This window comes from Cicer arietinum, chromosome 7, assembly GCF_000331145.2.
Source record: "Cicer arietinum cultivar CDC Frontier isolate Library 1 chromosome 7, Cicar.CDCFrontier_v2.0, whole genome shotgun sequence".
Taxonomy (NCBI): domain Eukaryota; kingdom Viridiplantae; phylum Streptophyta; class Magnoliopsida; order Fabales; family Fabaceae; genus Cicer; species Cicer arietinum.
In genome coordinates, this window is record NC_021166.2 from 60659262 (window position 1) to 60672640 (window position 13379).

General features: G+C 24.8%; 2 protein-coding genes across 2 annotated transcripts in view; one reads left to right on the plus strand and one right to left on the minus strand.

Moving 5' to 3' along the window:
* The first annotated feature begins 2496 nt into the window (after positions 1–2496).
* Positions 2497–7941, plus strand: LOC101495935 (probable polygalacturonase At3g15720). Its single transcript, XM_073370916.1, has 9 exons — positions 2497–2640; positions 2769–2900; positions 5020–5184; positions 5488–5695; positions 6512–6593; positions 6872–6980; positions 7209–7307; positions 7711–7796; positions 7860–7941. The coding sequence occupies exons 1-9, from the start codon at positions 2497–2499 to the stop codon at positions 7939–7941; spliced, it is 1107 nt and encodes a 368-aa protein (XP_073227017.1).
* Positions 7942–11561: 3620 nt separating this feature from the next.
* The window catches only part of LOC101499939 (probable polygalacturonase At3g15720), an 18289-nt gene continuing 16471 nt past the window's right edge, over positions 11562–13379 (minus strand). The window contains exon 9 of the mRNA XM_073363684.1: positions 11562–11660. Within this exon, the coding sequence (XP_073219785.1) occupies positions 11562–11660 (99 nt within the window). The remainder of the gene's footprint in view (positions 11661–13379) is intronic.

Sequence of the window (13379 nt, forward strand, 5' to 3'; positions counted from 1 at the left end):
GTATAATATTTTCAGAAACAATAATGGCACTCTAGCTGTAGCTAAAAGTAGTTTTAGTGACAGATAAAAAACATCATAAAATCTGAGTGTCACAATAGATATTTTTGTTGTTGTAGTGATTGTTATATATATGTGTCATATTTGTATTTTTTTTTTTAATATTCATATATAAATATATACTATTTTATATTTTGTTAAGAGGGTTTCTTAATTTATTTTGTTGACTTCTTTCGTTTTTTTTGTAATTAATGTATATTTTAATTTATATTTCAATAATTAATATAATATTTGATATTATATTTAAATATTTAGATTTATGAAAATGTTTTTGACATGTTTATGTGTAATATATATTATGTGTATTAATTTCTATTTTTTATAAAAAGTAAATGAAATATTAATTTTTGAATGAAATGTTTTTTGTGAACAAAATTGTTGAATAGAGGATGTCGTGTGAAATATAATTAGTTAAATAAAAATTGTTTTATAATAATAGATTCAGACGAATATATATATATATATATATAATACAATAATAGATAGTTGATTCACTATAAGCTATATGATTCAGTCTTATTTTAAATATAAACCACTAATTTTTCTTTTAAGTTTGAAAGTATAAAATACTGAAAACTCAATTATTAAAAAATTTCACTCTATTAGTGATATCATTCCTAAAATCTTATCCGATTAATTTAGTTTTTATTTTTCAATAATCACTTTTATTTCTATAAAAGAAATTTTAATAAGGATATTTTGGAGAATCAAATAAATAAATATATATATATATAGAGAGAGAGAGGTTATGGATGAGATTCCGTTGACTTCTATAATAACTATGAGATAAGTTTGAATAACTCCGAGATAAGTTTTTATGTTTGATAACTCAATATAAATGATGAATTTCATTAATTTATCTGTTGGTTATTGATATTATATTAATGATTAAACACACAAAGTTTTATTTAAATTTAAAATTCGTAGCTACGTGATCTAGCCATCAATATTAACTTATATTTTTAAAAGTTTATTATATTTTCATTTGAAATTATTTAATGAAATCTCAATTATAGTGTTAAAATTTTATATAATTTATTGATTTGATCTATTCAAAAAGAATTTTTGATTTGACGGTTGAATTAGTTAAATTCATCATTTATATTGAGTTATTAAGCGTAATAAATATGTTTTTAGTCTTATAAACTTCAACATTGATAAAAGTATAATTTTTAGTGCTATAAAACTATTATGCATGCATTTAGTCTCTATTGGAATGTTAATATATATTTTTAAATGATCTTTTTATAGATATATTATAAAAAGTTCCTCCATGGAAAACGAGTTTAAATTTTGATCATTGAGTTTATATTTTTGTTATTTTTATATTAAAAAAATTATATTTAATTTATCATAATTAAAAAATTCTATATTTTTTGATAGATCAACTTTTTTATAATATTCTAAACATACTTTCAAAAAAATCATTCAAAAATTTTAATTTTGAAGGACAATTAAATATGTTTCATTTAAATAGACTAAAATTATTTGCTGACTAATTTTGTAAGGACTAAAAGTTATATTTTTATTTTATATAAACTAAAATTAAAAAGATAAACTTTTATAAGACTAAAAATATATTTAATTTTATTGTATCATAAATAAAAAAAGATAATTGAGATTACCTTCTATTTTTAATAATGGTACGTGAATTCTTTTTTATTGTTAATATTCAAAAGGGAAGGTGCAGTTTTTTTATACCAACCAAAACTTAAATGCTAATAAAACCACATATTTATTTCTCATTTAAAGTTCCTAAAAGTCAGAAAAATGTTGTTCAAAATTTAATTTTTTTTTGTCATGTTTACATAATTATAAAAAAAAATTCTACAAGATGTTGCTGAATTTGATTTTTTTTTTTCCCCATATTTTTCGTTGTTTTACTCTTGAGTATTTTACACTTCAAAATTTATACTTAATTCATCAAACCAAAGATAAATATATTATAAAATTTTATGAGAAGTTTTTTATAATGTTCTACAAATACGTTCAAAAAATAATTCAAAGATTTTAAAACTGAAGGATTAATAAATATTTTTATTTTATTTTAATAGAAATTACAACTACTTGTTAGATAAATATTTTAATACAGATTAAAAGTTGAACTTTTATACAAACACTAAAATTGAAATGTTAAAATTTTATATGGATTATCGACATATTTAACTCAAAATAAAATAACCATTAGGACATACTTAAAAAATTGCATGTTTAATATTAAACAAGATATTATTAGTCTCAATACGATATATGAATTTGAACCCAATATTTCACAGATATATACAAATTTAAAAAAAAAAAAAATTGACCATTTACTTTTTTCTTACCTAAATAAGCATAATAAAATATTCCATGTAAGTTTCTATTTAGCCCAACCCATTCCATTCTCCAATCACCATAGCAACTCCTAATCTTCCTTTTCTTCCACTCTAATCAAACATGCAAGGCTTCTTCACTTATATTTTGATTTTTAGTTTTGTTTCACCTTGTCAATGTATAAGGTTGAATTTTGGAACTGAAAATGCATTTTATAATGTGATTTTATTTGGTGCTCGTGGAGATGGCAGATCTGACGATTCACAAGTATTTTTTTCTTTTATGTTTTTTCATATAATTTTCGTAAACAAAAAACATTAATATAATTTTAATATCTATGCATTTCATGTTAAAATTATTATTTTAATATATAATTTATATATTTTGAATTGTAGGCATTTGCCAATGCATGGCATAGTGGCTGTAAAGCAGGTGGAATGTCAACACTAGTTATACCAGCGGGACGATTATTTATGGTCACCAAAATTAACTTTACTGGTCCTTGTAAAGCCAAAATGAATATTCAGGTATATATATACTATTATCTAACATTCATTTATGAAGATCTGTTTATAAAAGCATATATATAAAGATCTGAAAACTATAATAGTTTTTATTTTATTTTATTTTATTGTCTGGGATTTTTGTTTCCTAAAAACTATTAATTTTTGGAGGGAATATATGTGGGCGCATCAAGGAAATATGTTAACGGATTGAACAATTTTTATGGACGCAATATGTTGGAATTAGGGGTGTACGTAAGTTTGGATTGGGTTGGGTCTGTTTTGAAAAAACTTAATATTCGATCCAATCAATTATTTTTGAGTTGGATTAAGTTTTAAACTCGTATTTTTTTCATTTAACTCGAACCGAACTGATTCGATCAAGAATGAGTTGAGTTGGGTTGGGTTGACGAGTTATACATAAATAATAACTTATTTTTTATTTTACGGAAAAATATATTGAATGAAAATATATTTAATACTTGTATGTCTTAAAAATTATAAAATTTCAATCAAATCATTCAATTCTTTAAAAAAATCATAAACCTCTCAACAACAAAAAATAAATCTAACAATCTTCAAATACATAAATAAATTCAACAACAATATTTAAGTAATACTAAAATGAATAGTATTTAACTAAAAAATTTTGTATTTTGCAAATGTAAAAAAATTTAAACTAAATTCATTATAAGCATAACCATAAACTTTTCGTTTATACATTTATTATGTAAAACTATAACAAAAATTAGATACGAATTTTATGAGAAAGAATATACGAGATTATATGGCAAAAGCAAATTAAATGCTAAACTGAGAGAAAAATTCAGTATTTAGTCTAGACGCATGAACACTTTGCATTCATATAAAAATCAGTTATTAATAATATTGAACTACTGGAACTGCCAAACAAAATTTTAAAAAATACATATAACTAGTTATCGGGTCTAGTTGGGTTGAAATTGTTAAACCTATTACTCGAACCAAATATAAACGGGTTTCACCGGGTTGGATCGGATGCGAAAGTGATCGGGTACGGATAAAAATTGGGTTGGATTGGGTGATCGGATTGGCGGATCGACCCACACCTATGTAAACCCCTAATTGGAATCTAAAAACTTGAATCTTTAATAAAAATTTTAAATTTAATAATTATAAATTATTTTAAAATATTATATTTTTAATCAATGTATCTGAATTATTGTATGTAGAAGACAATTTTGGAGCCTCGTACAATGGCCCAGATTGCACAGATTAATTATCGGACTTAGGTAATAATAATAAAAAATTACTTTAAAAAAATATACATGTCCATCATAATTATTCTCTAGAGATTACTATATTCTAATAATATTTAATAAAATTTTAATTTTCACATTACTTTCTCTACATATAAGAAAAATATATTGATATTTATTATAAAAACATTATATTTTTGTAAATATAAAATTAGAGTTATCTTAATATTTTTGAAAAATCTATTTAAATCCAAAAAATTGAGTCTCTACTAAAAAAATATGTAAGTTTTAATAACTATAAATTATTTTATAATATTATATTTTTACCGAATGAAACACCAAAAATTCAAACTACTTTATTTAAATTCATCAAAATAAGTAAACTGTAAATAACATCTAACTATAACTTTAAGTTAATACTAACCTTTTAGCTATTTAAAAATAGACATCCTTTTAAAACTTTTTGAAGCAAATTTATAAATTTTAAATATACTACCAAATAATCACATTTCAAAACAAAATAATCACATCTTCTTAATCATATTTGATAAGTTTCAATATATCTCTCGCAATTTAGTGATTATATATGAGTTAAAAAAACAATCTAGTAAATATACTGATCTCCTTTACTATAAATGTATTTTTTACGTATATTAACAAAAATAGATAATATATTTAATATACCAATATTATGTAAAATATTTTTTACAATAATATGAATATGTTCAACTCTAGATTCTCACATCCAAGATACTTAGTAGTATTACTTAGAGATATATTTAAGAAAAAATGTACAAAATAAAGATTTTTATATTTAGGAAGAATGTTTTTAAGAGCGTTTAAATATAGATCATAGATGGAGCAAGTATTTGTGTGGTTTATTTTGGCCTCTATGTATATTGTAGCTTCAAGGGCAAATAGTTGCACCTCCCAAAGTAGCATGGAAAGCTGGGAACTATTGGATTAGCGTTGAATATGTAAACGGACTCACAATTGATGGCAATGGTAAAGGAGGATTCGATGGAGATGGTTCTACTTGGTGGGAATGTAGAAATTGCTATCGACCTAGGGTATATGATGATTATATCTTTTGATCTTGTTTTATGTCGTAACTAATAAATCTATTGAAATTAATTTTCTTTTTAATAAAAAAGGTGTCTCATCTCTATGGAAACAGTTAAATTTTCAAAAATGAAGGGTATCTCTTAGTTTATCTTGAAAAAAACAAAAAGTAAGCCACAATTTTCCGATTTAAGAAGTTAAACATTGGTTAATTTAAGATCTCATAAAATATCAAGTTACTAATAAATAATCCACCCTTAATAAAATTATTATTTTGAAATGATTGTGAATATATCTTTTTGATGGTCCAGATGTTATTTTTCCATGCATGCAATGGTCTTACAGTTCGTAACTTAAGAATCTCTAATAGTCCAGCATCTCATGTCGCCATAAATATGTGCAATGGTGCAACATTATCTCATATATTCATTCATTCTCCTTCTAATAGCCCCAATACTGATGGCTTTGACATCTCTTATTCTAGCAATATCTTGATACAAGATTCCAATATAAAATCTGGTAATCAAAGTTTATATTATTTTATCTTTTATGATTTTTTTAAGCATATTTAAAAATATATTATATATTATTAAAAGTGGTACTCAATTAAGAAGTGAAACTGTTTTGGACAGTTAGTTAGCTATAACTACTTGTAACTGCCTTAATTAGTTAGTTTATTACTCCAAATATTGTAAACAAATTGTATATAGAAGCAAGTCTTACAAAACAGAGGGTGAGAGATTTAGAATAGAATGCAAAAAGGCTGCAATTTTACAAAACTGTAAAATTGGCAGCATAAGTGCATAAAACATTTGTAATCTTTTTCATCTCATTATAAGTGATAATTCAAGTCGGATCTAGTCCCCTAGATATAGGAGTTAATCTCTAAACCGAGTTAACAAGTGTGTGTGTTCATTTTAACATTACAAGTTTTAAATTCTGCTTAAAACTGGTTAGTCTCTGTTTTAGTCAAAAAAACAGAGAATGTTCTTGACATTGATTTGGTCAATCTCCATTTTCTGTTTCAATCATTTTGCGTTTTTCTGGACAAAATCAAGAACAATCTTAATTTAATTACTCGTTGATCTCCTTTTTCACAACATATATATTGTTTATAATTAAAAAGTGAGGTCAAATATAAATTGTTATGAAAAAAAAAGAGAAATCAATTAAAAAATTTATAATAGTATAACTAAATGTTATATTAAAAAAAAATAGGTATAAATCAATGTTAAAAAATGGTAAAAGTTTATTTTATTTTATTTCGACAATCGTTTATCTTGAAATAATTAACATTTGTGCAATTTTAATTTGAGTTTCTACTCTTTTAAATAGGTGATGATTGTATTGCCGTCAATGGTGGTTCTATTTTTATCAATGCTACTAGAGTTATATGTGGACCAGGCCATGGGATAAGGTTTATAAATATTGTATTTTTAAAGTTCATTTTCATATATATACTCTATTGTAACTTAGGTAGATATTAAGATTAAAGGATTTAAATTTATACGCAAAGTAAATTTGGGTTTATGACTGTCAGAAAATAACACACCCTAAATTTGTTTTTAAATCTTATTTTTAATTTTGGAAATGTTTTTTTATAGCCAAATGTTAGTATATGTGATGCTAATCTTCAGGATATAACTTATGGATCTCCTTCTTAAACTTTTAAAATGTGTTGTATGAATCAATTAGTGTTGGTAGCCTTGGTAGAAATGGAGTTCGTGAGACAGTTTCAAATGTACACGTACTAAATTGCACTTTTATTAGGACTTCAAATGGAGCACGAATCAAGACAATTCCGGTGAGTATAATTAATAAAGTTAAGTATAATTCAAGTTAATATGGAAATACGAATTTTTTAAATTTATCAATTTATTGTTAAACGATATGGTAAATATTTTGGTAAACTTTACAATTTATTGTCCATATAGTTTAAATGTATGAAAGAAAAAAACAAAAAATTAAGAACAATTTTACCCATAATTATCTTTCACTTATGGATTTCAAATATTCTAAATCTTTTTTGCAGGGAGGATCCGGCTATGCAAAACAGATTACATTTGATCAAATAATCCTTGAAAATGTTATGAACCCGATAATTATAGATCAAGAGTACAGTCTTACTCGGGTGCACATTTTACTCTATATTGTTCATATTATATCTTGTCAATTCAACAACTTTTTTTTAAAATTATTATTAAATGATAATTTTTTTTTGGTCTTAAAATAGATAGTAAATATCACTCTAATTAATTCACACAAGTGCTAGGTTCTAAGTTCAAACTCAAAAAATGACGGCTAATCTAACAATATTAACATTTATTAGTTGAATTATAATTTAAGAACGACACTGATAGTTATTTTATAATAGTCCTTAACGGGAATGCAAACTTTACCTTTGAAATTACAATATGGAACTCTTGCAACTAAATTCACATCTCATACATTTCATCATTTGTTGATTAATTATATACATAGTAATATACTAATACCATAGATATATATGTGTTGAACTTTGTGCAAATTTTTAGGCTACAAATGTGCAAGTGAGCTTTGTGACATATAGAGGATTTAGAGGAACTTCTGCTAGTGATGTCGCTATCAACTTAGTTTGTGGGCCCTCGACAGGTTGTTTCAACATTGTATTTGATCAAAATAATATTGTATCTGCTAAACCAAGAGGGAAAACTTCATCTACCTGTAGGAATGCCCATGGAACAGCTAGAAATACTATTCCATATGTCCCTTGCCTACTGAAATAATTTCATTGTTCTCCATATGTCAAAAACTAAATTAAAAATATATCATTAATCAAATTGCAAGCAATAAAAAACTTATTTTCAAAATCATGCATTTTCAAAATCACGCAATTTTTTGTAATGGAAAATATATATTAAATATAATTTAAAGTCAAAGTAATACACCAAATAAATATTACTCAAAATTAAAGAAAAATACAAAGACAAAACACCATCAGTCTCCATCTATATAGATTGTTTCCTTTACCATCTACACATAAAAAAGTCTATAAATACTAAACATTTACATAAACAAAAGGAGAGAAAATGAGTGACAAAAGAGAGGGGAACCAAGCAGCAACAATTCAAAGATAATAATTAAAAAGCAAAAGGAACGCTAATTTTTTTTTAAAACTGTTCAACACAAAGTTTTGGTAAAAATTTAAAAATAAAAATATAAGTAGTCACTATGTTAAATTCTCTTTTAGTTTGATCACTATGCAAACATTCACAAATCTCGAAATTAATGTTAAAATCGATAGTCACTTAAACAACCATAGTCTTTAAATAAATTGAAAATTTTCTAAATAATTATTTAATAAACTTGCTTGAAATATGTGTGTATTTTAACTGTTTTCTTGAATTATTTAAGAGATTTAGTTTAGTGAGATATATTTAAAATAATAATAAAACTAAAATTTCAAGTAAGTTTTTCATTTGGACCAAACACTACCTACTCGTCAAAATACAAAGAAAAGGAAAACAACTTCCTTCCCACATGCATATACACACTACACTTCTCTTTTCTCATTTTCATCACTCTCTCAAACCAAAAAACATAACCCCTACTCCCTTTTTCTTTCCCTCTATTCACAACACACTTTCAATTCTTTCTCTCAATATCAAATATAAGTCCCTAGTAATCCAAATTCCTTCATTTATTTAATCAAACCCCTACTCTCCTTCCATTATCAACAAATAGAGGCAAAAACATAAAGGACTTAATATTGTAAAGAGATAGAGAATAGGAAAGATAGGATTAGGAGTCAAGTCTCTCCAACACATTCAAGTTAAACAAATTCCTATGGAATTCTTAGTGAAACAAAAACCTATTGAACTCACAAAAACCTATTGAACTCTTAGTGAAACAAAAACCTATGAATTCTTAGTGAAGAGCGAGTTTCCATTTTTCCTTAAATCCTATTTTTGCATGCATGAGTGTCGAGGTATTTTTGGCTAAGAATAAGTTAAATCACTGAAATCTGAGTTTTTGAAAAGATGAGTATTAGAGACTCTTTTCTTGCATGTATCGTGATAGATTAAATTGTGATTTATTGATTGATTGTGATATTTATTATCCTCCTTTAAGTTTTTATATATTTGAATTGAAGTTTGCATAAGTGTTTTATTACTTGATACAATGATGATATTGAGTTACTCTGGTTGTTGATTGGTGCTTGAGGACTTATTGTGAAAATTAGGGGAATATTTTAGAATTTGCATAAATTGGCTAAGCGAATTTAGCCCTAGGATCAACATCGTTCCTATAGACATGAATTTGTTTAGCGAACTTGACAGATTTAGAAAAATTAGACCATGTATTGGATTTATTAAGCGAATTTGACAGATTTTGAAATGTTCATTGTAGTTTTTATGTGTGTTTATTTTGTAGTGTTCTTTAATTATGATTCAAATTATATTATGAATGGTTGGTTGATTAATAAACTTCATGATGCGACGTGCATTCATTTAATTGAAAATGATACTATATGCTTATTATGTTCAAATTTCCTTTTTCAATTATATGTTTTAAATTAAATGATTGAAAATGATACTATGAGATATGATGGTATTTCGTTAATGAAAAATATGTAGGGAATAACAAATTAGATGTCTCTTGCGGTTATGGACAAAATCTATATTACAAAATCATCACAATTAACATGTTGACTCATGTTCATATAATTGGGATAAGTTGTTCATATTTTATAGAAAAATTGACTAAAAAGAATTAAAAAAATTCAAATGCAATTTTACCTTAAATACTTTATAAAAAGGAAATATGTACTTTTCTATTGATGATGTTTTAAAAAATATGTTTTGTAACTATCCTCTCTATTTTATGGCTAACTGAGATTATTATCGCAACTCCAATTTTTATATATTATAACAAACGAGAAGACTTGATCTTTGGACTTGACTTATAACATTGTATTTTAATACTTATTATGACTTCTTATGTGAAGTTTAACTGTAAGATAATAATTTGCAATAATTTACATTATTTTCTAGATAAGTAATGTGTGATGCTATGGTTACACTCAATAAAATTTTGATTTAGACATCGTATGATCAAATAAAAATAATTAAAAAAATATATAAGGGTTCCGTTAAAAAAAAAACTATAGTTGTTTCTATTTTGGTGTCTATTTTTGTGGATGCGATTAATTTTTAATATTAGAAGAAATTTTATTGACATTTCTTAAGTTCTCTTACACTAACACTCCTTTTAAAAAACACTCATCTCATATATATATTAAAATTAATAATTAATAATTATTCATTTTTTAATTTTTTTAATATATATATTAAAATTTAACTATTTTCACATATTCACTCAAATTCATATGTAAAAGTTTCCTCCAAATTATACGTTAGATCACAATGTTACAATTGACCTTTAGAACATCAGCTCCAGAAATACATAGAAGATAAAAAAGGAATGTCTAATAAAATTAGAAGAGTAATTTTAGAAAACAATACAAATATGACACCTATTTATAACAATTAATGTTGAATATTTAATTTATCATTTATAATATTTTATTGTTGATTAAGGAAAGAGAAAGTAAACTAAAGGTAGGAAAAAAAAATTATCAACTACAACTCTATCATAAGAACCCGAGTAACCTTTATTAGAAATTAAATCAGCACAATGATTTATTTCCATGTAGATATGATAAATATAAGTTCTCTAGTTGGAGAGCTTTAAGATAGATGCAACCTCTCGACATATTATAAAAGAAGCAACAAGTTTTCATAATGCATTGCGTAAGTTGATACAAATTCATTTTCTTTTCTTCAACAATTTATGAAACTTTTTTTAAAAAAAAAAAATTAGAGAAAAGAATTATTATTAATAACGGTAGCACTAATGACCGTTACAACTGACTTTTACATGATTTGAATAAATTTGGAGTTACAATGTCAACTTTTACATAAAATTTGGAGTTACAACTGATTTTTACATGATTTGAATAACGGTGGCACCAATGATCGTTACAACTGACTTTTACATAATAATTAACTCATTTAATTTCATAAGTGTTATTCCTAAGTTTCATAATAATTGACTCATTTAGTTGTAATTTAGTTGTAAGCACATACAACTAAATACACCTTAAGAACAACACTTATGAAACTTGTTAAATGAGTCAATTATTATGATATAGCTTTTCACATATGATATAGCTTTTCACATATGGTGGTCGATAATATATTATTTGATTTAATCAATATTTTTATGTGCATGAGACTTTTGGAGTAGTGGATCCAATTGTTCCATGAAGATTTTGGCAAATAGCTTTGACCTCATTTCCCTCGTCAGAGTAGACAATATTAATTTGATCCAATATAATATTGGATCAACCCAATGAGCTGCAGTCTAGTTTAATAGGTATGCCACTAGCTGAAGTTCCATTAAATCCACGATATGTAACATCACTCACGAGCACATTAGAATCCTACATTAATTTTCACAAAATTCAAATTGTAAATATAACTAAATATACTATTGTAGATGTAATAAATTATTATAGTTGAAATGAAAATATATATGTGTACCGCATTTGCAAATTTAGGGTCATAGTGTTGGTCTATAATTATAGAGTTGGCAACATCTGTAAGTTGTATTTGCTCAAAAGTAATCTTTCTAGCATAATCTGATCCATCCTACAAAAAATTAAAATATAAAAAATCAAAGATTGAAAGATAATACTTATGAAGAAAAAAAAATAGTTTTTTAATCTAAGTTTTCAGTATTTTATTGCCATTACCAAAATAAACAATTTCAAGTGTATTTGTGTCGTTGGATTAACATTTATGTTATTTATTGTCATCTTTCGACTTATTCTAGTCAATTTAGTGTTTTTAACCAATCTTGTCCATTCAATCAGTGTGTTTGTGTTATTGGATTAACATTTAGGTTATTTTCGTCATCGTTCGACTTCTTCTAGTCTATTTAGCGTTTTTAACCAATTTTGTACATCCAATAAGTGTGTTTGTGTCATTGGATTCACATTTAGGTCATTTTCGTCATTGTTCGACTTATTCTAGTCCATTTAGGATTATTAACCAATCTTGTACATTCAATACGTGTGTTTGTACGTCTTTGGATTAATATTTAGGTCATTTTAGTTCTTCATATGCTTATTATAGTCCATTTAGATTTTTTAACTAATCTTATGCTTTCTAATAAGTGTGTTTGTATCATTGGAATAACATTTAGGTCATTTTTGTCATCCCTAAGCTTATTCTAGTCCATTTAAGGTTTTTAATCAATCTTGTGCATCCAACAAGTGCGTTTCTGTCATTGAATTGCCATTTAGGTCATTTTCGTCATCCTTCGACTTATTCTAGTCCATTTAGGGTTTTTAACCAATCTTGTTGAAGACTCTTCATCATATGCATATATTTCTTTGATTTTAGTCTTGTTTATCTTTAACCATTAGTTAATTTAAGGAGTTATTTGATATATTTTGTTGATTTTAGTTCTTTGATTTAATGAAATATTTATGTTCTTATTTCCTTGATTAAGTAGATATTTTTTGTAGTTTTGTGTTGTTTCTTTGTTTTAGTGCAGTGCTGAATTTTGGTGAGAAATCAACATGACATATGTGGAGTATTCACTACAAGAAATCATGATTTTTGTGAGGGCCAAAAGCCCTCACAAAGGGGTATAATCAGCCACAAAGGTGGATTTTGTGAGGGCTTTTCCTGATTAAAAAATAATATATTTTGTGAGGGCTTAGGCCGCCACAAAATAATACGTATTTAATAAATTAATTTTTAAATTCAAAATTAATAGTTTATTATAATATTATATATAATAAATTAATATAAATATAATATTAAAATTTAAATTATAATTAAATTAAAATTTAAATTAAATTTAAAATATAATGTAATTATAAATTAAATTTAATATATAATAAACTAATCTTAATATAATAATTAAAATAAAATAAAATATTTAAATTAAAATTAAAGATTAATAATTAAATTAAAGATTAATTTAAATAATAAAATGTGAATAATAAAATATTTAAATTAATAACAAAATATTTAAATTAGAGAGAAGGATGAGAGAATAGTTAGAATGAGGTTTTAGAGAGAAGGATGAGAGAATAGTTAGAATGAGGTTTTAGAGAGAAGTTGGATGTGAAAAAATGAATTAGGAGGGG

Coding starts and splice junctions, on each gene's coding strand:
- LOC101495935 (XM_073370916.1), top strand. CDS start 2,497: ATGCAAGGCTTCTTCACTTATATTTTGATTTTTAGTTTTGTTTCACCT. Junction 2,641..2,768: donor GCAGATCTGACGATTCACAA/GTATTTTTTTCT, acceptor TTTGAATTGTAG/GCATTTGCCAATGCATGGCA. Junction 2,901..5,019: donor AAGCCAAAATGAATATTCAG/GTATATATATAC, acceptor TGTATATTGTAG/CTTCAAGGGCAAATAGTTGC.